This window comes from Anolis carolinensis, chromosome 6, assembly GCF_035594765.1.
Source record: "Anolis carolinensis isolate JA03-04 chromosome 6, rAnoCar3.1.pri, whole genome shotgun sequence".
Taxonomy (NCBI): domain Eukaryota; kingdom Metazoa; phylum Chordata; class Lepidosauria; order Squamata; family Dactyloidae; genus Anolis; species Anolis carolinensis.
Genome location: NC_085846.1, coordinates 79,945,185 through 79,972,427, shown reverse-complemented (window position 1 = coordinate 79,972,427; position 27,243 = coordinate 79,945,185). Strand labels below are relative to the sequence as shown.

General features: G+C 38.3%; 1 protein-coding gene across 2 annotated transcripts; it reads left to right on the top strand.

Moving 5' to 3' along the window:
- The first annotated feature begins 2,880 nt into the window (after positions 1-2,880).
- galnt15 (polypeptide N-acetylgalactosaminyltransferase 15) lies at positions 2,881-27,243 on the top strand. 2 transcript variants are annotated; one of them, XM_003222179.4, is made up of 10 exons: positions 2,881-4,462; positions 9,976-10,142; positions 12,236-12,440; positions 19,029-19,196; positions 20,798-20,915; positions 22,411-22,605; positions 23,004-23,135; positions 23,530-23,613; positions 24,254-24,394; positions 26,156-27,243. In XM_003222179.4, exons 1-10 carry the CDS (start codon positions 3,906-3,908, stop codon positions 26,288-26,290), a joined length of 1,902 nt encoding a protein of 633 aa, XP_003222227.2. In that variant the 5' UTR covers positions 2,881-3,905; the 3' UTR covers positions 26,291-27,243. The 2 variants fall into 2 exon arrangements, with proteins under 2 accessions (XP_003222227.2, XP_008110943.1); XM_008112736.3 differs by having other exon boundaries at positions 4,237-4,448.

Below are 27,243 nucleotides of genomic sequence, written 5' to 3'. Positions count from 1 at the left end.
TGCCTTTGAAGTTCTGAAGCACGACACCATGCTAAATACACAAAATAGCAGCAACCACAGCAAATAAATTACACTTTAAAAGTTCCAAAACACTCATCATGGTGCCATGGGAAGAATGAGGAAATAATTATGTTGTATAACCGCCCAGAATTCTTGGATGTCACGGAATCAGTCACATGGTTTATATAGATTTGTTTTCTTCTCAGCTATGCAGACATATGTATCTTTATGAAGCTGCTAACTGAGCTCACAATTTTTACAAATTAGAATGTCTCCTTTGGTATATAAGTACCCACACTTTATTATTTAATTGTTCTTTAACTTGTGTATTGTACTTCTTAAACTTGTTTAGTGTGGGATTCTTAACTACTTTGGAGTCCCCACGGGGAGAAAGGCAAGATATAAATAAATAATGAAAATAGGAATAATAAGTCTTATTATGTTAAGATGAGGACTACTACAATTGCTTGTTCAGATGTGCTTTCAGGTCATTTCAAATTTATTGCAATCCTCAGTCAAATCTATCATAGGATTTTCTTAGCAGAATGTTTTCAAGAGGAGAGTTGCCCTTGTCTTTTTCTGAAGTTGAGAGAATGTGACTTGTTTTATTAAAGCCAATGGCTCTTTAAATGACTGGGCCTGATGGACATCAAGATTGTTTTCACATCCTCCTAATGAGACAAGCATGTCAGCAAGTTGCTGGAGGTTGAAATATTTGTTACTGTAGTTCTATTTTTTAATTTCTTTTTTAAATATCCAAATGATACTTTTGTTATCTTGGACTATTTTCTTGCAATTTTCATCACCAGCTATAGAAACTTATTCCACCCTGAAGTGAATTTCTTTTTCATTCTGGGACATATTCGAACAATTACAAAAGGCTTGTTGCTCCTCTTCTCTTTTCCTCAAAAAAGTTTCATGCTATAGTGTATCAGTGAAGTACAGTAGAGTCTCACTTATCCAAGACTCGCTTATCCAAGGTTATGGATTTGTAAATACAGTAATTACAACATAGCATTACTGCTTCTTGAACTACTTTTTCTGTCAAATTTGTTGTATAACATGATGTTTTGATGCTTAATTTGTAAAATCATAACCTAATTTGATGTTTAATAGGCTTTTCCTTAATCCCTCCTTATTATCTAAAATATTCGCTTATCCAAGGTTCTGCTGGCCCATTTAGCTTGGATAAGTGAGACTCTACTGTAGCACTTTTGCACCACGGTATAACACTATACACCTAAGGGCCCTTCCACACTGCCCCTATATCCCAGGATCTGATCCCAGTTTATCTGTTTATCCCCAGTTATCTGGCAGTGGGGACTCATATATTCCAGTTCAAAGCAGATAATCTGGGATCAGATTCTGGGATAAAGAGCAGCGTGGAAGGGCCCCAAGATAATTTGGAAACAAATTCAGACAAATACTAAATTTGCCCCTCAGACCTCAGCAAATCTTCCTCTTGTTTAAAAAAATGTATTTGGACACATTCTATTCCATCGCAGCCATCCCTCCACAGTTTTCATGAACTGTAATTTGCTGTCTTCATGCAAAGTCAACTTGGAATTTCATCAGATGGAGCTGGGGAAAGTGGGGGAAAGCAGAAGAAATTGTCTTCTTTGCATGGGATTTCATCTTTAAAGAAGATGGAGAATTTACAAACTCTCAACACACAGGATTGCCTCCTCCTGCTTCTAACTCAGCCATCCGTAGAGGAGACACAAGGCTCTCTTGTTAGACAATCCCGTGTTGTCCGAGTTGTCGAGCCCTATTCTTGACCCACATGTTTTTCCACAGTGAGGACATTGGTTTCCAGGTGGAAGCCGGTCTCAATCAGGGGTGGCTTGATCTTGGCAGTTTCTTCTTTTCATCCTCCATTTGTTCCTCTTGAAATTCCACAGCACTACCGGTCACAGTTGACCTCCAGCTAGTGCTCAAGGGCAAGGGCTTCCCACTTCTCAGTGGTTTTGTTTGATTTTTCTTGGAAGTTGCCTGTGTGTGAGTTTTTTTAATATGTGGAGGTCGGTGCACAGCTGATCAACACACAGTCTTCACAGAGGACTGTTAGATTCTTTTTTGGCACTTTACAATTCTGAGGTCGAATACTGCTGTTTTATCTACAGCAGTTGCTGTATTTTATTGTTTTTACCAGGAGGTACTTCACCTCGGTGGCAAAGTGTGTTAAAGCACTGAGATGCTGAACTTGTTCAAATCCCAGGAGCGGAGTGAGCGCCCGCTGTTAGCTCCAGCTTCTGCCAACCTAGCAGTTTGAAAACATGCCAATGTGAGTAGATCAATAGGTACCACTCTGGTGGGAAGGTAACGGCAATCCATACAGTCATGCCGGCCACATGACCTTGAAGGTGTCTACGGACAACGCCGGCTCTTCGGCTTAGAAATGGAGATGAGCACCAATCCCCAGAGTCAGACATGACTGGACTTAACATCCGGGGAAACCTTTACCTTTATCTTACTGTGAATTTATGATGTTGTGGTGACTGTTTATTGCCTATGTTTTGTTTTGCACTTGTTGTATTTTGTGTCACACCTTGAGTGTTTTGTGAGCCGCCCGAGTCCCTCTGGGAGATGGTGGCGGGATATAAAGTATTGTTGTTATTGTTGTTGTTATTGTTGTTATTCCTACAGTGTAGATGTACCTTCAGTCTTAAAAGCTTCCATAGTTGCCAGAGTGAAAACTGGAGAGAGCTCCTGTGTCTTAAATGAGTATGTTGCTCCATATACTGATATGCTTGATAGATTGGTATGCATTTCATTTTGGTTTTGCAAATCTTCCTTGCTGCTTTCCTGCCAACATTCTTTGAGAAACAGAGTTAGTGTGATGAAACGAATAGAATGGCAGATTTAGAAATGAGGAGGCTTGGGCTCTAGCCATTAATCCCATCAAACCAAATCAAGCTCATTAATTCTTAGTGTAAACTACCTCACACGGGTGTGGTGGGAATGAATGAGAGAGGACATCTATATTTGCTGCTCTGACCTTCTAGGAAAGTCGTGACATGAATGCAATAACAATGAATGAATTCGTCTGAAAGCCCACTTTATTTTGTCATGATTCTTTGTCAGATTAAAGGCAGTCAAAAACACTCTTCAAATTCTGGAACAAAACAGGGTGGTTTTTTATGTGTGGAAGAGGAGGAAGTTATGAATACACGTCGTAAACTGTGCATCTTGATTCGTTTTCAGTTCTCAATGCTACCAGCTTCTGCTTCTATTACTCACAAGGTTTTGATTTGATAGTATGAGAACAGTGAGGGCATTAGGACCAAGGGAAAGACACTTGCATGCACACACACTTGCTCTGTTATGTCTGGCAAAGTGTGTACTTATGTGTAAAACCAAGTCAGAGGCTGAGTCGTTTGTATAAATGGTTCTACGTGAACTTGGAGCATCAGAAGAAAGGGAGGAAAGTTGCCAACTCTGCTTGAAAAGAGAAATCCTTTTTGCTGCACATCTGACAACACTGAGGGTTTTTTTTTATTTTTGCCGGAACATGCCATATGCGGAAGGAAGAAACCTGTCAAGATGTGAACTTGCTTCGGGATTAAAAGAAAGCTAATTCAACTATAAGATGGCTTTAATGAACGTTCTAGCCAACTGATAGAATCCTCTTCCATCCAGACCCACTTGGACAATCTGGTATTTGGTATCATAATAAAAAGCTATTCTTTTGTTAAGTGGATTTATTTAATCTTTCCTCTGTAAGTAAATAGAACTGGTGTTGTTTTATGCTTTGGTTCCAAGAACAAGGATGCAACAAGCAAGGCAATATCAGAAGAGAATGGAAAATTATGGACCATTCCTTTGTTGCAATGAAACAAGACAACTGGGATGGAAGATGTACTGATTCTTAACATGACAGTCTGCACCACTTTTGTACCGAAACTATGTTTCTGAGGAAAAGATGCAGGCATAGCTCACGGAAATGGCAATTTCTCTTGTTGCTCCTCGTGCTGGCTTTTTTGTTAGTGATGGTGACAATGCTCAACCCCACACCCAAAGATCTAAGCAAGGAAAGAGCATCCTGGTCAGCAGAATCCATCCCTAATGAAGGATATCAGGTAGATTTTGGAGAACCTCAAGAAATCTTGGACACTCAGGACAGCCAACAGTATTTGTCCATGGAAGGACTATCGCCTTTCATCTCCCTCAAAGAGGACGAACTCTTGGTGGCTATGGAGTTGTTTGCGGTGAAGAGAAATCACACCAAAGTTCGGAAAGGATATCGGATGGTCAGGCAGCAAAGCAGAAAGAAAGAGGAGGCCGGGCAGATGCAAGACTCAGAGTTTTTATTCCAGTCTCATCTTGCAGAAGAGGATGAATTTCAGAACCAGACAGATGCAAGTGAACAGACTATAGATGGCCTGGAGATTTATGGTTTTAATGAAGCACTCAGCAAGCAGATTCCTCTGCACAGAGAGCTACCTGAGGTACGGCACCCTTTGTAAGTAAGACTAAGTAAACTTGAACTTTCCAGTCCTCATGAAAGAACTTCTTTTCCCTTGATTTTCCTCTTTTCTCTCTCTCTCTCTCTGGAATGTGTTCCCTTGCTCTCTTTTCTCTTAACAGGTATATTTTCTTGTCCTCAAGTACTAATATTCTTGTCCTCAAGAAAATATGGTTTCTTTTACTATCTGCATGTTAAAAAAACAAAATCCTAAATATTTATTTGTCTGATGTTGTGGAAACAGGTATCATTCAGAATTAGAAACTCGGAAGAAAGTAGTTTTCAAGAACATAGGAAGCTACCCTATACTGACTCAATTGACTTACACTGTAGAATTTATGAAGTTTTACACCCTTTGATCATGGAACATGTCTAACTGATATACGATGCTTTCTAATGTAGCAAGAACCATGACTGAGGCAGTTCATACAGTTACAAATGGTTTTAAAATATTTTATAGTTATATTTTTATGGTTTTGCATTTGTTTTGCATTTCTTTTAATGTTTTGTAAGCCTCCTTGAAGGAACCCTCGGTGGCACAGTAGCTGCTGAATTTGTTCGAAACCGGGAAGCAGGGTGAGCTCCCGTTGTTAGCCCCATCTTCTGCCAAGCTAGTGTTATCGAGCCAAAATTTAGGGGTTCTCCTCTGAATTAGGGAGACTCAATGCCTTCCGGTTGCAGGTTCGAAGATCCTGGCAAGCGGGAGGCGCTACAGATCAATTTGCCCCGTTCCCCCAATAATCTCACCCTAGAGCTGTGAAGAGAGATGACCAAGTTGATATTTATTCGAGTCAGCTGACGTGGATGTCAAAATGCAATCATTCGCCGAAATGACATACCCCCCCAGTACCATACAGCAGTTTTTATAAGCAAAAAGACAGGTGGAGAGATTTAAATTCCATTCGTTAATCAATTCCAACATGGTTCCGGTGGATCAGCGGAACTCCCTGCTGCAGGTCAGATTAGGTTGAATGCAGATGGCCGCTGGCCGACCACACTAGCAGTTCGAAAACATGCAAATGTGAGTAGATCAATAGGTACCACTTCAGCAGGAAGGTATTCCATGCAGTCATGACTTTGGAGGTGTCTACGGATAACGCCAGCTCTTCAGCTTAGAAATGGAGATGAGCACCAACTCCCAGAGTCGGACACGACTAGACTTAATTTCAGGGGAAACCCTTTACCTAAGCCTCCTTGAAACTTAGTATTGGGGAAAGGGCAGGATATAACTGAATAAATTAAAATTTGAAAACCAATCTGTCAGCCCTTTAGAATGAAAAGGATAAATGATCTAAATCCATGAATGAATAAATCAGTCTGCCTTAATGTGGCTTTGTCAATTCATGTACGAAGCAAAGAGCAAATACATAGAATGCCTAGTGTATAGGGAAAGCACTACTATTCTACGAAAGTCACTATAGCAGTTCTGTACACTTTCGTTAATAGTGTATATAAAATTTGGACTAGAAATCCTCTGGGTGACTTTGGGCAAGTCACACTATCTCAGCTTCTGAGGAAGGCAAACCATCTCAGAATAAATCAGTCTGAGAAAACTCTGGGATAGGTTTGCCTTAGAGTAGCCCTAAGTTGGAAACAACTTGAAGATACAGAACAACAACCAAGTTATTAGTGTTATTATTTTATGAGGTGTGTGGTGGCCTCTACTGGCAGACGTGAGAATGACATAAGATTTTCAAGAAAAGATGATTTTAGCAGGTGCACAGTACTGTTTCATTTCCAGTGCTGGAGAGATGGTTGCTTATTTCTGATAAAAACTAGAGACCAATAGCTATAGAAGCCAGTGATTGCAGAATAGTCTATCAAGAAAAAAAAACCTTGTGTATAAAACAAAATGAATACACTCTTGCACTAAGCTATGCTGTTCAGGAAGTTTGTGTAACCACTGCAGTGATAAATCTAACAAGAGCGTTTTTTAAAAGCAGACATTCCCACTACTCAAATATGGCTGCATTTTTTAAAAAGCCAATCAAACAGAAAACATACTTTGCTCCTTGCTTAAATCCTTAACAGTAAGCTACATAGCTGGGGTTCGCAAACTTTTTCAGCTGTGGAGCCCTTTTTTTGAACCAAAAGTTTCTTGTGGAGCCCCAATAAATGTTTATATATATTAAAGGTAAAGGATTCCCCTGACGTTAAGTCCAGTCGTATCCGACTCTGGGGGTTGGTGCTCATCTCCATTTCTAAGCCGAAGAGCCGGCGTTGTCCGTAGACACCTCCAAGGTCATGTGGCTGGCATGACTGCATGGAATGCCGTTACCTTTCTGCCAGAGCGGTACATATTGATCTACTCACATTTGCATGTTTTCGAACTGCTAGGTTGGCAGAAGCTGGAGCAACAGCAGGCGCTCACTCCACTTCCGGGATTTGAACCTGGGACCTTTCGGTCTGCAAGTTCAGCAGCTCAGCGCTTTAACACACTGAGCCACCAGAGGCTCCATTTATAGATATTATATTATATTATATATCATGCATGAGCAAACGTTTTTACTGAAAGCACCTCCAACAGATGGCCATCCAGCCTTTGTAATAATAATAATAATAATAATAATACTTTATTAGAAAAAAAACAATAATAAACACTGATCAACTTAAAATCATATAGGTAATAAATAACAATTAAAAGCTATTTGCCCTTCAAAACACTTTCCTGGCTCAGGTAGTTCACTTCATTGCTTCACAGTTTGCTGTCTCTGGAACCATATGTTAAAAACGTGCTTTTTTCTTGAAGCAGAAAGACAAATTGATACCATCCAAACGTTAGTGATAATAACAGTGGCTCCATCCCATTCTGTACAATATCTTCGGTATTTAGAATCTGCTACAGGTTAATGGAACAACTAACTATAAATTGATTTACTATAGTTCGTTGTGTCATTAACCTGTAATACATTCATTTTCTAGAAAACGACAAAAAATTTAAAAGGAAACATGGAGGGAGGGATGTGCAGTTCATTCCAGGCACTGCTTCAGTTGCACTCGAGTTCAAATAACAGTTGCTTTCTATTTAAGAATAATGCCCTGAATTTCCTTGAATGTGTGGAATATAGTACACGCGCTTCTTTGAATGATGCTCATGTTTCTTCGTTTCTTTTGTGTGTGTTGGCTTGCAAGATGATGTGTAACTGTTTTCAGTCCAGCAGAAAAGTAGCGGCCATACACATGTGCACACTGGCAATTGTGACAGATTACCTATGATTTTCCAGGTGTTTTTTGAAATACTTCCTTTAGCCATGGCCAGTCAAGGGAAGAGATGATGGGAGTTGCAGTCCCAACAACATCTGAAGAGCCACACACTTCACAACTTTTTAGGATAGAAACAACATGTTATTGACGAGCCTCCTTTCTTTTATATAGAGAGTTATATCTTTTATGCTGTATTGATGGATTTGAGTTGCATTTAGATTTTATGGTTACGTAGATTTCTTCTGTGCTTTTTTGTGCTTTCGTGTATGGCACTAAGATAATTTTTGTTATTAGGTGGCACATATGTGGATAAAAATTAATGCTGTAAAATCTACATTTGTTTGTTGTTGTATGCCTTAAAGTCATTTTCAACTTATGGGAATCCAAAGGCAAACCTATCATAGGTTTTTCTAAGGCAGAAATACCCATTCAAGTCACCCAGAAGGTTTCAATGAACCAGTTGGGATTTGAACCCTAGTCTCCAGAGTTGTAGTCCAATGTTTAAATCACTATGCCATACTGAGTAAAGGTCAAGGCAAAGGTTTTCCCCTGACATTAAATCTAGTCGTGTTCAACTCTGGGGGTTGGTGCTCATTCCCATTTCTAAGCCAAAGATGTCCATAGACATCACCAAGGTCATGTGGCCAGCATGACTGCATGAAGCACCATTATCTTTCCGCTGGAGCGGTACCTATTGATCTACTCACATTTGCATGTTTTCAAACTACTAAGTTGGCAGAAGCTGGGACTAACAGCGGGAGCTCACTCCCTCTCCCCAGATTTGAACCACTGACCTTTCAGTCAGTGAGCTCAGCAGCTCAGCGGTTTTACCCACTGTGCCATGCAATCATACCGGCCACATGACCTTGGAGGTGTCTATGGACAATGCCGGCTGTTGAGCACCAACCCCCAGAGTCGGGCACAACTAGACTTAATATCAGAAGAAGACCTTTACCTTTACCATACTGGGTACACAAGGCATATTTCCATCTCTAAGTACAGTAGAGTCTCACTTACCCAACACTCGCATATCCAACGTTCTGGATTATCCAACGCATTTTTGTAGTCAATGTTTTCAATATATCATGATATTTTGGTGCTAAATTTGCAAATACAGTAATTACTACATAACATTACTGTGTATTGAACTACTTTTTCTGTCAAATTTGTTGTATAACAAGGTGTTTTGGCGCTTAATTTGTAAAAACATAATCTAATTTAATGTTTAATAGGCTTCTCCTTAATCCCTCCTTATTAGCCAACATATTCTCTTATCCAACGTTCTGCCAGCCCGTTTATGTTGGATAAGTGAGACTCTACAGTATATTCTTTTTATCCAAAGAAATGTTTCCTTTGTCTAGATTCTAGAACATTGTATGTAACACCCTTAATTTTGGAAGAAAAAAAAAAGTATAGTCCTTTGGGTAATCTGAATCATTGTCCTGCTGTATAAATGCAGGACAACATCTGACAATACGGTTTTTAATGATGTGCTTAAAATTGCCCCCAGGAATTCTTAGCTCATAAATAACATAGCTACTAAACAAAAGTGTTATGTGACACAGCAGTAGCATTTACATGCATTATAGATAATCCTAACCAAATGCTGTAATACTATTATTAAAGATTTAAGAATTTAAAAGTGAAATTAGCACAGTTTATGAAAACTAGAAAAACAAAAGAGATACATTGATACCTTTTGAAAGATCAACTCATTTAAGAGTAGGTAGACTTTCAAGTTACTCAAAATAATTAATTGGTGAACCTGACAAAGGCATAAAACATTTTTTCAAACTCTAGTAAACATAGGTTCCTATCACTCATTATTGTAATGGCCATATGATATTTTTGAGAACAATTCTAATCCTGTATTTTTTCAAATTATATATTTTCCTCCTTACAATGCAGTATCTTTTTCCTGCTATATCAGAATCAATATTACCATTGTATTCAACACTATGCTCAACAGGTTGCCAAGAATTGTGATTTTTCTTTTTCAGCAGGACTGGATCTGTCATTAGGTAGAAAGAAGTAATAAACACAAAAAGCTGATTTGTAATGTTGTGAAAGGACAAGAAATTGCTGTTAAGTTTGTATTTCTTAATGCCAAGAATGGGGAGAGTCAATTGTCGGCATTCTGGCATAGGACTTGGGCTGAAGGACCTAGGCAAGGTGCAGGCTTTTGAAGTCATAGCCCGAAGAAGATTTCGACACTCAGGCTTGTTTGGGCTCTGTTCCAATGTAGCATTGCCTTCAATGGGGAGTTCCTTTTGTAATAACACTTGTACATATTATCCTTTACACAGATGCTTGCAGCAGGAGCCTAGTCCCAATCTGCCTACTGCGAGTGTTGTCATCTGTTTCCATGATGAAGCCTGGTCTACTCTCTTGAGAACCGTTCATAGTGTCTTAGATACAGCACCAAGGGACTTCCTCAAAGAAATCATCCTCGTAGATGACCTCAGTACACAAGGTAGGACTTTTTTTTTTTACTCTCAGAACAGCATGGTGTTCATATGACCTGCTAATTACTATGAAGGCACCAAATTGTGGCTGATCTTGGAAGCTGAGTAGAATCATCCTGGTTAGTACCTGGAAAGGAAACTGCCAGGGCATAGTAGGTGTCCTAGACAAGATTCAGTGGAAGGCAATGGAAAAACTCCTTTGAACCAGTCTTCAAGAAAACCCTATTATAGTGTTGTCATAAATGTATTGTCATAGGTCAGGGTTGCCTCAAAGGTACTTAACTACAAACATAACTAAATAGATGCATACTTGGCAATCTCAATTCCTTAGACTTCACTCCTGCTTCTTTTACATGTTTTCCTTATTAAATTACACAAAACTGGTTTTATCATGCCCAGTTAAAAAATATGCTCTTCACCCATGCTTTTGTGACCAATTGACAATTTGATATTAACTTGACTCTCATCTAATCATACTAGTCTGTGTATTTGCTTGTGTTAAATTGCATTTTCTAAATCTTTAGATACAAAGAGGGATAACAATATTAAAATAAAGAAGTAGATTTATGAGGCCCAGGAAAATAAAACAATAAAAACAATTTAAACGAAGTGCAACCGTAATCTTAGTCCAAGGGATACAAATCCTACGGCAATGGTCTTTACAAATTCCCACTGCTGGGATTTGCTTTCCAGCAATATCTGGAGGGCAATCTGATTCCCATTTCAGCCGTAGGCAAATATGAGTTCTTATATAGTTAGTAAAATTTTGTATTTTGAGCACTAGTGAGATGTGCCTGAGGATGGCCTTCCATATTATGTGTAAAAAAGGTAAAGGTTTCCCCTGACGTTAAGTCCAGTCGTGTCCGACTCTGGGGGTTGGTGCTCATCTCCATTTTTAAGCCGAAGAGCCGGCGTTGTCCATAGACACCTCCAAGGTCATGTGGCCAGCATGACTGCATGGAACGCCATTACCTTCCCGCCGGAGCGATACCTATTGATTTACTCACATTTGCATGTTTTCGAACTGCTACATTGGCAGAAGTTGGAGCTAACAGCGGGTGCTCACTCCGCTCCCCGGGTTAGAACCTGGGACCTTTCGGTCTGCAAGTTCAGCAGCTCAGCACTTTAACACACTGAGCCACCGGAGGCTGTGTAACACCACATAAAATAACTGTGGAGAGGTTACATGATGAATATACCACAAGGCAGCCAAAGCTTCCATTTCTACATAGTGACTGGAGGCAGTTCATACAATTTTTTTTGTGTCAAGAGCGACTTGCAAGTCACTTCTGGTGTGAGAGAATTGGCCGCCTGCAACGACGTTGCCCAGGGGACACCCAGATGTTTTACCATCTTGTGGGAGGCTTTTCCCATGTCCCCGCATGGGAAGCTGGAGCTGACAGACGGGAGCTCACCCCGCTTCATGAATGCCAACCTTTCAGTCAGCAGTCTTGCCGGCACAAGGGTTTAATCCACTGCGCCACTGGGGCTTCTCCTAATTACAAATATATAGTAGTTTGATATCAGGACTAGCCATAGGCAACTTTCTGCCTGATCTGGAAAACTAATGGTACCATTGTTCTGATTTTATGTGTTTCATTGTATTTTTAAAATGGTTAAATTGTTTATTTTACTTGATTTATGTTATTACTGTTTTGTTTTGATATTCATTGTAATTGCTTTATTCTGTTTTGTTTTGGGCATCGCCCCGTGTTAGCCGCCCCGAGTCCCTTCGGGGAGATGGTGGCGGGATAGAAAAATAAATTATTATTATTATTATTATTATTATTATTATTATTATTATTATTATTACCACAGTTCCTGCTGTTGTACCAAAGGCACTTGAAAATCCCACATGTATCTCTTCCAGCTATAAAATTACAGTCTTATGAATAAATTAAATACTTCATAATTTGCTGTATTTTCATAACACCAAAAACCAAATGCCTGAGGAATCTGCTTCATTCTGTCTAGCAGTAGGACCAGTCTTATTTGCCATTGGCAAACCACAAAATGCGTTTGTTTATTTATAACGGTATTTTAGAAAGACATCTTTCAACTCAAACCCACTAAACAAATCATTGCTATATTGATTTGACAGAATATCTGAAGTCATCCCTGAGCGAATACATCTCTAAGCTGCCAGGTGTGAAATTGATTAGAAGCAATAGAAGGCTGGGAGTCATCCAAGGTCGTATGCTTGGTGCGGCACGAGCCACGGGGGAAGTCGTGGTCTTCATGGATTCCCACTGCGAATGTCACAATGGATGGCTAGAACCTCTGCTGGAACGACTAGCAAGTGACAGGTAAAAAACCATTTCTTTCATTCCAAATATCATGACAATTCATTTCTTTGTAGCAGGCGGAACCTCTATCTTGAAGCACTGTGACATCCAATCAATTGATATCAATCACTCCAAGTTTCATAACTGCCTGATATAACTCAACTCATTGAAAGTGCTTTTTCCACTCCACATTAATGTTACAAGAGAAACTCAAAATTGGAGTTAGCATTTCTGTTAAGGAATCAAGTTATCTTGCTATCTGTGCCCTAAATTCCATACTCTTTCCTAACCATCAAGCATTTAATTGCTGACAAGTATATCTCTCTAATCTAATACAGAAGGAACCTGGGGACGGAAAACCAATGGCTTCAAAACCCCAAAACACAGATTACACAAACTGCCACAAAAGACACTAAAATATGGCAGTTTAGCGTTATTGGTTGTTCACAACCAAAACTCTGCAAATGAAAAAAAAAATCTGAAAATTGGCCAAAGATAAAGTTGGGTGTCACAAACGTGAAAATGTAGTTATCCACAGCCTTGCTGAAGACCCTTTGCAAGGGGTGAGTGTTGTAACAGAACAGCTCTTTGTATACAGTTTCATTGTGGACTTCATTTCAGTTGAACATGTGAAGATCAGTAATACTTGAAAGAATCAAAGCAGACTCCTTCATTGCTCTTATTAATAATTCCATGCTATAAATATGCATAACAGAGTGGAAAACAACATCATCTATAGATAATTTAATTAGCGTAATAAATGTTACCCAAAGGAATCAAATGTGCCATGATATTTATGGATGATGTGAATATAGCAGAAAGATTTGCATTATTTTGTTATGTTAATTACAAAACCGCAGACTTGTTTTATCATCACACATTAGATCTGATGTTTCCAAAGATTATGAAGCTCAGTTTAAGCCTCAGAGGTTCTAGATCAATGCATTAATTCACATAAGAAACATTGTCAAAGTGGAAAAAGAATAGGCAGATGTTGTGCTTTACATTAATTATACATCCTATTTTTAATTGAAAAAAGCAAAGTTTTTGGATTTTTTTGCAACGGAGTTCAGGTACAGGGATATTTCAGTCAGGTACCGAGTAAGTATTGCATGACCCCCGTTATCTGGAGGATTAGTATTCACATCCAACAAAATATGCCCTCTTTGAGCATTTGCAAGGTCCTCTAGCATGACTGTGGTATTCTTGGGCTAGAAGTTCTTCATTTCAATAGGTTTGCTACTATCAATTGTTTCATCTATCCATGCGAAGTTCATAAGCAGATATGGGGGTCTACTCTATAGCTATGGGACTCTTAATTGGGCTTACTTCCCATCTCCTTTTTAATTTTCTGAACTGGATATTCATTTGGAAGATTACAGATCTCCTTCTAAGTGTCAGCTATGGGAGGTTGATAATAAGCCACATTACTTTTTGTCCTCTATAAGAGAGAGTCCTGCTAGCTTCCTAATGGACCACAGGGTTCAAAAATGATGGAAGGTGTCCATTAGATGCCTTCCACATTTTCAAAACTTGCAAAATGTTCCTTTTTGGGCAATAGAACCCAAAATACACCATCATTATGGTGAATATCCACCCTGGAATTCTGGGAGTTTTGATAAAAAAACAAATTTAAAGACTAATGTTTAGCTAGGAAGTTCCCATAAAACCTAGTTTATATGCTGAGCTCAGGAGGTTGTGAATTGAGTCGCTTACCTTGCCTAGTCTATTGCCTTTAGACTGTCTCCAATTGCTTACTAGGTTTGGAAATGCACAAGTTTCCTGGTTGAATCTATATCTATATATATAAAAGAGTGATGGCATCAGGGCAGCGGACAAAACAACAAAACTACAGGCCCCCAAACCTCGAAATTTGACAACACAACCCATCATCCACGGCTCTAGGTTGATACAACAAAAAGAAAAGAAAAATAAAGTCCTAATTAGAGAGAAATTGTTTTTATCCAATTGCTGCCAGTTACAAGGCTAAGTTCCGCCCACTTGGTCTCCTAGCAACCTACTCAGCCCAGGGGACAGGCAGTTAGGCGTCACTTAGGCCTCTTCCACACTGCCTATAAAATACAGATTATCAAATTTGAACTGGATTATATGGCAGTGTAGACTCCAGGCCCTTCCACACAGCTATATTACCCATTTATAATCTTATATTATCTGCTTTGAACTGGATTATCTTGACTCCACACTGCCATATAATCCACTTCAGTGTGCATTTTATACAGCTGTGTAGAAGGGGCCTCATATAATCCAGTTCTAAGCAGATAATACAAGATTATAAATATACATTAGAGTCTCACTTATCCAACATAAACAGCCCGGCACCTTTACCCTTTACCTTAACTACCACCAATTCCTCAATACTTTATTTCCCATACCACCATACTTCGCCACAGCAATGCGTGGCTGGGCACAGGTAGTCTCTTATAAGATTTTGGATTCATATAACAAGAAGGAGCAACCCTTGTCCAGATTTATCATAAAGAAATATACAACCCAGTCTCTGTTTAAATACCTCCAAAGAGTGAGATTTCTCAGCTTACAAAAGAGTCTCCCCCATTGTTGAACAGTTCTTATTTTCAGGAAATACTTTTTCATAATCAGGCAGAATCTCAGTTCTTGCCATTTAAATCCACTTAGACATCTCTTATGGCCCTCTATTCAAGCCACATATGCTGGAGCTCAACTGGGGTTGGGTCCTCCAGATCATAGAATCATAGAATCATAGAATAGTAGAGTTGGAAGAGACCTCATGGGCCATCCAGTCCAACCCCCTGCCAAGAAGCAGGAAATTGCATTCAAAGCACCCCCGACAGATGGCCATCCAGCCTCTGCTTAAAAGCCTCCAAGGAAGGAGCCTCCACCATAGTCCCGGGGAGAGAGTTCCACTCTCGAACAGCTCTCACAGTGAGGAAGTTCTTCCTGATGTTCAGGTGGAATCTCCTTTCCTGTAGTTTGAAGCCGTTGTTCCGAGTCCTAGTTTCCAGGGCAGCAGAAAATAAGATCAGTACCAGGAGAGTCTTCATAGTCTAGATGAGCCATATTGATTCCTATAGAGCACTGAAACTCATTTTAGAGCAACGATTCTCAATGTTTGGTCCTCTGGATGTTTTGGACATTGACTTTCAGGGCCCTTTATTGATTGGGGAATTAATAAGCACTATTCTGGAAGCTGATCTAGTGTTTGGAACTCAAAAGAAGAGAGGAATCTCAACTAGGTACTATACCACAGGGAGAGGCGGGTAAAAAATTTATGTTGTTGTTGTTATCATCTCCTACCGAAGATATGGTCAAATCTACATGAAAGGTGAGCTTCATCTACAATCTACATACCGAAGCCATTTCATTCATACCATTTTTATAGGAACATATCTATTTTGAAAATTAATTTGGCAACAACGGAGATAGCTGATCAGGACACGTTCCTCATCTCTTTTTGGCTTTTCTGTAAATCAGTAATAGGATATTTTCAAATCAATTTAAGCTTTCAAACAGATGGGCTAGTTAATGGCAAGAACTGTACACAATGTTCATATTTATAGCAGAAGTCACAGGAAAGCATTTTGTTGGCTATTTTTTGAGGTCTGAAATTCAAGACAGGAAGCCAAACTTAAAGAAAATTGAACTTTTGTATATTTCAAAGAAAGTATTTGTAGTAATCCCTAATGATTTAAAATTTCACTTGGCTGCCTAAAATCAGGTTAGGACATGGATTTTCATCCTGTTTTGTTTGATTTCACAGAAAAGCAACTCAATACTAAGCACATTTTACTTCATTGTACAGTTTTGGGCTCTTTTTGCCAGTTTTTAGGCTAAAAATGAGAGGAATGTATGAAGCACTTTCCAATTTCTTAATATTGTCCTTGGAAAATAACTGCATACCCTGCCTTTCTGATAAATTTACTGCAAAAAGATTAAATTTCTGGTGAAAATAACAAAAACAGATGCTTTCGAAAGAAGCACTTTCATATAAATGAAGAGGTAAGATCACAGAGTCAGTTTGAATATCATCCATCACAAAGACACAGAAACCTCTCTTGTGAGGCTGAAAGAATTCTGTAATACTTTTCATGTCAAGACTGGAATTTAAATTTTAAGAGTGCATATCTTATATAGATATACTTTGGAGTACGCTAAATATAAAGGGAAATACTTTTAAATTTTAATGTGATCTCAGGTATAGAGGTATATAAAATAAATATAAAAATCAAACATTTATGGGTAAATCAGCATTTGCAAGGCTGGCTAAACAGGCTGATTTTTTCCCCTTTTTATGAAGTACAGTAGAGTCTCACTTATTCAACATAAACGGGCCAGCAGAACGTTGGATAAGCGAATATGTTGGATAATAAGGAGAGATCAGGGAGAAGCCTATTAAACATCAAATTAGGTTATGATTTTACAAATTAAGCACCAAAACATCATGTTATACAACAAATTTGACAGAAAAAGTAGTTTAATATGCAGTAATGTTATGTTGTAATTACTGTATTTACGAATTTAGCACCAAAATGTCATGATATATTGAAAAAATTGACTACAAAAATGCGTTGGATAATCCAGAACGTTGGATAAGCGAGTGTTGGATAGGTGAGACTCTACTGTACAAATGAAGCATTTTCTGCAAAGTCCACTGTGAATACTGAACAACACATTCATGCAATTGTATTAAATAGCCATTAGGTGCAATTCAGAAAACGTTTGCTGTTGTCATATTTTTCGGGACTCCAACATTGAGCTAAGGAGACCCATTTTGGGTTGAGTCCTACAGTTTAAGAAGCAGTGATCTAGGCTAACCGAATAATAGATAATAGTTAATTTTATTCTTATAATAGATATGCAAACTGTTCTTAATTTATAAATGATGGGAATCTGGCACTGCTATGATGTTTGTGTACCTACTTCTAAATGTAATTCATTTTGGAAAGAAAACGAATCTATTTTTCTTCATTAGCAATTTAATGCAGATAAGGGTATGTTTTTATATGCAATATGCATTCTTGCAAAATAGTCAAATATTCAGTTATATTAAGTGGTTTTCATTAACTATTTTCTGATGAGGTTCAATATCTGATAATAAAATAAGACTTGCTAAATGATAATACCTGTCAAAAGAAGTTCTGTGGCATCCTGTCATTCCCCCTCCCCCCACCCGGGGCCGGCCTTTCTGTGTATTTCTATTGAAGATTGTTTGGTACATTGCATTTTTCATTTTCATCCTGTGCGTGCATATTTTTTATTTCCCAGGCAGACGCACAGAGTGCCAAACTGCAGTGTTGTAACTTATACATCTGACAACGCATCAATACTACTTTGCTGATTTATTACTATTGTATTACACTGAAATTTAGCCTTGTAGCCAGCCTATGCAGTAATACTGAGACACAGGATTGTGTTTGTACAACCCAGACCCAATGTGAAGTCCACAAGATGGTTAGATCTAGACCACATCACATTTACATTTTGTCGCATCCGAGGATGCCCAATGGAGCCCATCAAATGAGGCAGGGCTACTTCCGTTGGGATTCCATCCTGGCTTTGTCTTGGAAGTGTCCTAGTGACCTCTTCACACAGGGCATTTTAGCCCTGTTTTTCTGCTTTTATTCGTGGCTTGGATGCGGCCTGCCGTACGCCATCACACAATGCATGGAAGGTCCCGCCACATTCCTCTCCACCACTATGGAGAAGAAAGTGTGTTTTGGGTAGCTTCAACGGAGCTTCCCGCATTTTTTCCCCTTTCCCCCTTTAATTTTCTTAAATTAATTGTAGACACAAGTAGGGTAATATAAATCCAAATAATGATATTTCACTTACATTTTCACTCAATATAATGTGTCTTATTTACTTAACCTTACCGATCCCAGTTACACACTTATCCACCCCTTGGGACTAACTAGTTGTGAATATGTGGAGATCTGCCATAATTTGTTGTTGAATTAGGGTTCTTTTTTTCCTGAAAGACCCCTTATTTGGAATAACTAAATAATAGGCCCAATTCTCTCCGTGGTGGTAAACAAGAATATTTAATAAATGTAGTTCATGTTGATGTATGTGGATTTCTTTTCTTTTCTTTTTTTTCTGTGGACTTAGCAATTTTTTACTCATTTGTCTAGAAGTAAGAAGAGTTCTTTGAATGTCAAAGCAATATCAACCAGCTTGTTCCATCCCTACTCACTTTCCTTCACAAAAGGAAAGGAAATATGTGGGTATTTACGTACAATCTATTTTCTGGTCAAAATATTTTTATGCAGAAGTTTCAGAAATCATTCTGGAAATGAAAAGTGAAATGTGCAATGGGGTCCTTATAATTGTTTCTATGTTTAATTTGGATTAAAAAAAATATAAATAAAGGATTGCTTGATGAAGCCTGCTAAAGGTTGCACAGCAATATCATCATCTCAGTACTAAATAGTCTTCCATGTTTTATCTTTCAAACAAACCCTGAAATTACATATTTTCAGGTATACAGAGGTGGCTATGTTGAACCCTAAAACCACTGTTGAATCCTAAGCCAAGCTAAACTTTTCCAAGGGTGCATTTTAACATATTTTACTTGTTTTCTCTAAAAAGAACAATATTTTAATTTGTTTCTAGAAGTCGGATTGTTTCTCCTGTCATAGATGTAATTGATTGGAAGACCTTTCAGTATCACCATACTATGGAGCTGCAGAGAGGTGTTTTTGACTGGAAATTAGATTTCCACTGGAAACCACTGACAGAACATGAAAAGAAGGTACGGCCATCTCCCGTCAGCCCCATCAGGTAATGGTTTATTGGGTAAAGCTCTTTAGAAATCAGAGTTTGGAAAAAAGTTCATTTTTTGGACTATTCCAACTCTGAGAATCCCTACTGGCTAGATAAGTCTCAGGATTGTGATCCAAAAAGTTTACTAAACTCTGAAATTTGCTACCATGTCTTCTACTTTGCTTCTGGATATGAGATCAGATATCCATCCTGTGGGATAATGTCCGGATGTTTTCAAAGGTGAAGTTCTCCAGAACTACTTTCTTTTGGTTGAAGTATTGTTCATGTTCTATCAAATTAGATGTTCTCCAGATAAAACCAAATACACACTACTTTATTTTTTAAAAGTGTGTGATTTCAAATATGACTACGCATATTAAGCAGCAAACAATATCATAAATTTTAAGCACAGTTGTGTTTATTGCTAGACATATCTATTGCATATATGAAGAGTTATATAATTGGTGAATTCAAGGGTACAATTTGACTCATATTATGTCAACTTTTTTCTATTGTCTTCATGGTTTGAGGGTTGTACCTGAAGAAAATAAAAAGACTTTCAACCAAGTGCTGTCAAAATGCTTCTGAAAATGTGCTTTGCAGTGATCTAGATCTCCTTAATATAAGTCCAAGGAAAATTTTCAGGCTACAAGAGAAAGAGAGATATCTCTTCTAGATTAATTCAATTCAGAGAGTTCATGACCACATCATGAGCTATGGTGTCACTCATTGTGGTAATTCATGGTGCCACCATTATGGACCTCCTCATAGACCATACCAGACCATGATATTGTAGCTAAAATACCAGAAAAATTTTCCAAAATCAGAGGATATAAAAAACCCATAGCCATAAAAGCAATAATGCATGTTTATATTCACTGCAGACAAAACTATGTGATTTGAAGCATCATTGTGATGAGTAATTACAACACTGACCAGGGCACATGTACATTAATAGTTCATTATCATAGAGTTTTAGCCTTGATGGTCTGTTGATACAGTTCATATAAGCTGAGCTTGTCACAAACGTTTCTGTGGTTACATTTAACCACAGGGATATTTTTATTTAAAAATTCCTGCTAGAATACATGACATTTTTCCTAACAGTAATTTTAATAGCACGCCCTCTGATGGTGTCACCTGATGTGGTTTGCACCATTTGCACCCACCACCACCACCACCCAGGGACACAATTTATCCATCACATTATCTTGCTAATTTTATCAATACTCTTGATAGATATTTCTTATTTTCATTTACTATTAGTTAGTGACAGTATACTGCTTCCTTACCATATTTCATACTTCATACCTTACCATACTATACTTTAAGACGATCTGCCAACTGCAAAAGGCCACCCTGCTGGGATCTGCATGCATCATCCGAAAATACATCACACAGTCCTAGACACTTGGGAAGTGTTCGACTTGTGGTTTTGTGAAACGAAATCCAGCATATCTATCTTGTTTGCTGTGTCATACAACGTCGTTGTGTCAATAATAATAATAATAATAATAATAATAATAATAATAACAATAACAACAACAACAACAACAACAACAACAATAATAGAGGGAAAATTAAATGAAACAATTCTGATATATAAACATTATATTTAGGAGTCCTGCAGTGCCTGGTGGAGTCATAGCAGTGCACCGACATCATTTCCAAAATACAGGTGGTTATGATTCTGACATGACCCTTTTAGGAGGTGAAAATATTGAATTATCAATAAAGGTAAGTATTTGAAACCTAGGTCTTCCTTTTTGGTAGTGTGTTTTTATCACAAGGCAATGGCTTTCAAAATGTTGGTGCATGTTTCCAATAGAAACTATAGTTATATTAAGAGCATTCATTTTTATTTTGAGAACAATAAAGCGTTACAAGGAACAATGATCTGGGCAAGGAAAGGCCTCTCAGAAAGTGATTTTAATATGTTTAAGTAGTTATTTAATTATTTCGTGTCAAAAGCATTGCATAACAAATACATTTTAAAATGATGGGAAAAAAAGGAAATCACAAGCAACTAAATAGTTTTAGACCAAAAACGGGCAACAGCAACCGCATTGTCCGTAGCTTTAAACAACTCCTCCTCCTGTACATGAGGCAGGGCATTGTGGGCAAGCATACATATGCAGAGTTGTTTGTTCTGCTCCACAGTCACACAAGGTGGAGGATTCCTCCAGGTAGTGCCACCTTGCCAAGTTGTCTTTAGATCTGCCGACTCCACTTCTGAGTCTGTTCAGGGACTTCCAAGTTGACCATTCTTGGTTTGCCCTGGAGGAAGACCCTCATGGGGGGCCATCCAGTTAGAATTGCCAGGTTTAGCTTCCCATGTAGCATTGAAAGTTGCAAGTGGTAAAGCATCCTGAAAAATCTTGTGCACATGCAAAACATATATTCCTTCTCAGCATCTCTGAGAAGCCAGTGTGGTATTTTAGTTTGATCATTGGATCATGACTCTGGAGAAGAGAATTTGAATCCCCGTTTGGCCATGGAAACCTACTGAGTGACTTTGATCCAAAGCCCTGTGATAAATGTATGTTTAATTAAGGTAGTAATTGAGGGAAAGATCATTTGGTTTTAGTACAACTCTGTGAATAACTACTCAGAAGTAAACTAATAGGCCAGTGGTTTTCAACCTATGGGTCCCTAGGTGTTTTGGCCTACAACTCCCAGAAATCCCAGCCAGTTTACCAGCTGTTAGGATTTCTGGGAGCTGAAGGCCAAAACAGTTGAGAACCACTGTAATAGACAGTTTACATACTCTAAAATTATGCTACAGTAGTTACATTGCTCATAGACTGAGTTCCACCACTGTGCAAGCAATAACACATCTCCCATTATTCGAATGCATGCTTCATTGTACAAGTGAACTGAGGACACATTTAAGAAATGCCTTGAAAAGCACAACTGCTTATGCAATACTTACATTGGCATTTTTTTATTTATACAGTAATAATCAGGCTATATGTGAATATCATAACTAGTGTTGGCGCTGTTGTTGGCATATTTCACTTTAAGTTTTATATGAGATCACCTTGTTTTTTCATCTGAGCTTTTGTGTTACGTAGCATTGTTGGGGGAGAAGGTTACATATTCCTTTGAGGAACCTGTGTCCCTACAACTTCCATCATGCCCAGTTATTGGTTGTGCTGGCTGGTTTAGATTGGAGCTGGACTTCAATATCTGATACCTATGTGTATACATATATGTATGTTCTCTATTTAAGGCCTGGCTTTGTGGTGGATCTGTCGAAATCCTTCCATGCTCACGTGTAGGACATGTCTATCGTACAGGCATGCCATACAACTTTTCGGATGAAAAAGCAATAGAAAGGAACAAAATACGAATAGCTGAGACCTGGCTGGATTCATTTAAACATCTCTTTTACCAACATGACAGATTGGCATGTTTGATAAGCAAGGTAAATTCTGCAGAATTAGTTTCGTGTCTGTGTTTTAAACAGCAAGTTTTTTAATGTTTAAGAAAAGGCATTAGTTGTCTTTTGGCAGCCTCCTTCTATGTGGCTTGTGTAAAACAGCTCAGTCCTAAACTCTTTTCACGCTGTAAACACAAAAGAATAAACAGGGAACATGAAGCAGTTAATACTGATGCAGCAACGACATGATCTGAAATTCTTTTAAACAAGACTAAATCAGTCATATACGTTTCACTGATTTAAAAAGTGTTTTTGCAAATATGTGAAAAATGTTACCAACTTTAATGAGTAGCTGAAATAGGAAATCATTACTAATGCAACTATTCATATAAATATAAAGGTGTTCAATATCTGCTCAGCTGTTTCATGTGCTCTCTCAACAGGCAGAGAAGCCAAATTGCACTGCCCGCATCCAGCTGAAAAAGAGACTAGGATGTAAAGGTTTTCTGTGGTTTATCTCAAATGTGTACCCCGAATTGCGCCCAGTACAAGACAGACAAGGGTTTTCAGGAAAGGTGAGTAAAATGTAGTCTTTTTGTTGATTCTTACTGCTAACTTGAACTTTCTGTAGCTTGAACAGAGTTCCCAATAGCTGATATTAATGGTTATAGTCTCTGATATTAAAATAAAATGCTGTACTTTCTCTAAATTCTAGTGTCTATAATGAGCGTGTTCCATGCCTCTGTGACTTTGGATAAATGCCATTTCATGCCATTAATTCGTTTTAGAAATCCAACTATTCCATCTTCATTATATAGATTCATTTAAACTTGGCTGGGTATACACTGACTACAGAAAACCTGTATTATACTTTAAAAGACACAAAGAAAGTTACACTGGAAGGGAGAAGTTAAATATATATTTTAATGTATACTTTTTGCCTTCTTTCATTATCAATATTCTGTATAGCTGTACAATGCTGGGCTTGGACTCTGTGTGGTTGCTGTAAGAGGCCTTCTTGAGTTATCACCTTGCAGTGACAATATTAACCAGGTAATTCTCATTTCAAAATTGCTTGCACACAATTATTTCATTTCTCCCAAAATGAGAATCCAAGGTGCTTACAATATAAGTTAGGACAAAACAGTTGAAACAATATATGGTGCAAAACCTAAAACAGCATTAAACAATCAATACAGTTAAGACGTTAAATTAAAATTAAAAACACAAGGGAATCAGCTTGACTCTTTCGTCAGCTCTAGCTGAGATGATTCAATGGCCACAACTGTAGCAACTCCCTATGCAAGGCAACTTGGTTTTAAAATTACTTACATACCACTTACTCAACAGCTTCTTATAAAATCCCTTTTAGTAACTCACAGCTGGTGAAATCCAGCAGCAGGACTATGGGAGCTTTTAAACTATTTTTGTTCTCAACGTTCTTGTAATTTTCACCTTATTTTTAAATTGAAATATTCTTGGCTTCAGGATTTATTTGGCATATTATTGTCCATGTTTCACTGTCACAATTAAGCGGCACGTCCCTTTTATATTGGTGTCGGTAACAGTGTGTTAACCAATTCTAAAAAACTTTTCCTTCATTCATTTGGTGTATATTTTAGCAAGCACAGGCAGGAAATTATTTAATTTTGCCTTCCTGTTCTCCAGCTATGTTGTCCTTTCCCTTCCTTAGTACTTTGAATTCAGCAGCATGAAGGAAATCCGCTTTGGATCCACACTGGAGCTTTGCTTTGATGTTAGGCATGAAGAGATTGTCCTTCAAAACTGTACAAAAGAGATGGAAAATAGCGCACAACAATGGGACATCAAAGAGGTATGTTGTGTGTTGTGTTTCAAGGCTACAGTATATCAAAAATAAATGAAGAGTTTATGGTGATTGCTCAAGGATGTTTATGGAAACAGGTCCTTTTTAGGCTAGTCTGTTTATAGCAGAGCCTTTTTGAGACACTGAGAAGCTGGGGAAAATGTTCTTTAGTGGTCCCATCCTCAATGCAGCAGGGTATAATGTTTTGAATGTTGAACTGAGGACTTTATCACCAGAGGTGGTTCAACCACCAGGCCAACTGGGCAGTTGCCTGTGGCGCCATCTTGTTGGGGGGTGCCATCGAGGCAACTCCTGTCTCCTGCGGCCCGCCTCCGCAAGGTATTGAACTGCTTTTTCTGTTGATTTGTTGTAAAACATGATGTTTTAGTGCTTAATTTGTAAAATCTTAATGTAATTTGATATTTAATAGGCTTTTCCTTAATCCCTCCTTATTATCAAACATTTTCACTTATCCAACGCTTTTATTTTTCAGTGATTGGTTGGGGGGGGGGGAGGCGCCAAAATTCTATTCGCCTACACTTGAAAAATACCTAGGGCCGGCTCTGTTTATCACACAAAGCAGACAAACTAGCAATGCAGCTGGGTGACCGTCCCGTCCGTAATAGTCATCACGGTGTACATCCTACTGCCAGTTTGCCTGGAATTATAGCAATCTAAGACCCCTTCTATACTGTCATATAATCCAGGTTGTCAAGTCAGATGATCCACATTTTCCGCTTTGAACTGGATTATATGAGTCTACACTGTCCTATAATCCAGAAATAATCCAGAAATGGGGCCACAAAGTGGAGTCTACAACATGCGAGTGTGGAGAAGAGCAAACCACAAAACACTTACTACAATGCAAGCTGAGCCTTGCCACATGCACTATAGAGGACCTTCTTACAATGACACCAGAGGCACTCCAAGTGGTCAAAGGACATTTAGTATAATGCCAAGTTTTCAACTTTGTTTGTAGGAGCCCCTGGTACCACAGTGAGTTAAACCCTTTTGCCATGCAGGACTGCTGACTTGAAGGTTGGGTTGCTGACCTGAAGGTTCCCGATTCAAATTCAACCCAGAGAGAGCACAGATGAACTCCCCCCTATCAACTCCAGCTCCATGTGGGGATATGAGAGAAGCTTCCCACAAGGATGGTAAAAACATCAAAACATCCGGGCATCCCCTGGGCAACGTCCTTGCAGACAGCCCATTCTCTCACACCAAAAGCAACTTGCAGCTTCTCAAGTCACTCCTGACACAAAAATACCCAAAACTTTGTGGTTTTAAATACATAATATCTGTACTCTCAATTCGCTTCTGATACGATAAATAAATCCAGTTCAAAGCAGATAATCTGGATTTTGTATGGCAATGTAGATGGGGCCTAATTGTGTCATGTGAAAAGACTCTGGGTTCTAGTCCTTGGTTGGCTATAAAGCTTTCTCGTGTCTGATTCACAGTCTAAACTTACTTTTTTTGCAAGGCTAGCATGGAGTGGAAGAGACACACTGTGTAAACTCACTAGGACTTATAGAAGGTGAAATGATATAAACTGAATAACAAAATTGAATGTCTAAGTATCATTGATGAGGTACATACCTCTACTTCATATACATCAAAAAGCACACCGTCATTGCATTCATACAATAAACATGATGTCTAGTTTGTTTGTTAAACTGAGAAATTCACAACTTTTAAAAGATGGGGAGAAATAATGCTGATGAATAAACCAATATTTTTTTGCTTTGTTTTTCAATTCATTCACAGAATGGAATGATTGTCCATGTGCTTTCTGGAAAGTGCATCGAGGTTAAGAAGACAGACATATGTCTACAGAAATGTAACAAAGGGATCAATCTGGTCTGGCAGCTTAATCATTCATACCCCCTGGATATGAGATGAATATGAAGATCTGCCTAAGTCCATTGTTGTTTTCTGCACTTGTTTCCAAATTGCCAGATTGGGAAAAGAAAGCTCTGCACATTGTAACATACTTCAGATTCGTACGTTTCTATCAAAAATATATTCCAAAGGTTTTGGTGTTGACAATGGTTGCACTGCTTTCAGAAAAGAACTGAGAGAAAATAAATAAACATTTGGTTGCATGAAGCTCTTCATTTATGCAAAATGGAAATATGCCATCAAGATCAACTAAGCAACTAGAATACGCTGACATTCTTCCTTCAAAGGACTCTAAGGAGCAAACTCCTAGAAGGAATATTTTAGTATATTGTGTAATTTATGAAATAAAGAAGTTAACATTATTATTTTTTTCAAAGACACTGTTCAGTTTAGGACATAATTGCTTCTCTAGGAATTGGACAAAATATGGTTCTGCCTATGTTGAATGCATAAAACAACTGTAACAAACATAAAACAAAATTACAGCTTTCATAAGTGACTTTCCTTTGTTCTCCGGATATTATTTTCATTTTATCACATTTTAGACACTGCCATGGCCCAGACTTAAAGACATAAAGCAAGAGGACAGAAACATCAACCAAGCTAAATTTCAGTTTATTAACAGCTGGATTACACATTTGTGATCATTAATATATAATCTATTACTGGAATTATGAAAAAATTGGTTGAGTGCACTTTATGAAAAAAACAACAGGATTGTTAGGTGCGACATACAGCAATGACACATTGATACCCAACTCCATTTTCATGGTTGCTGTTATGGGCTATGGATGGTGTGAACACCAATAACTTCTTAATTTTGTGCTGGATTGTTTCCAAAGTAACTGATGATCTAGCAAATGTGTTTTGAAACCTGCCCTGCCCTTCTGGATTCTGTTCTGTATTATCAACAGGAGGTTACTACAGAAAGTAATTAAAAAACAACAATTTTG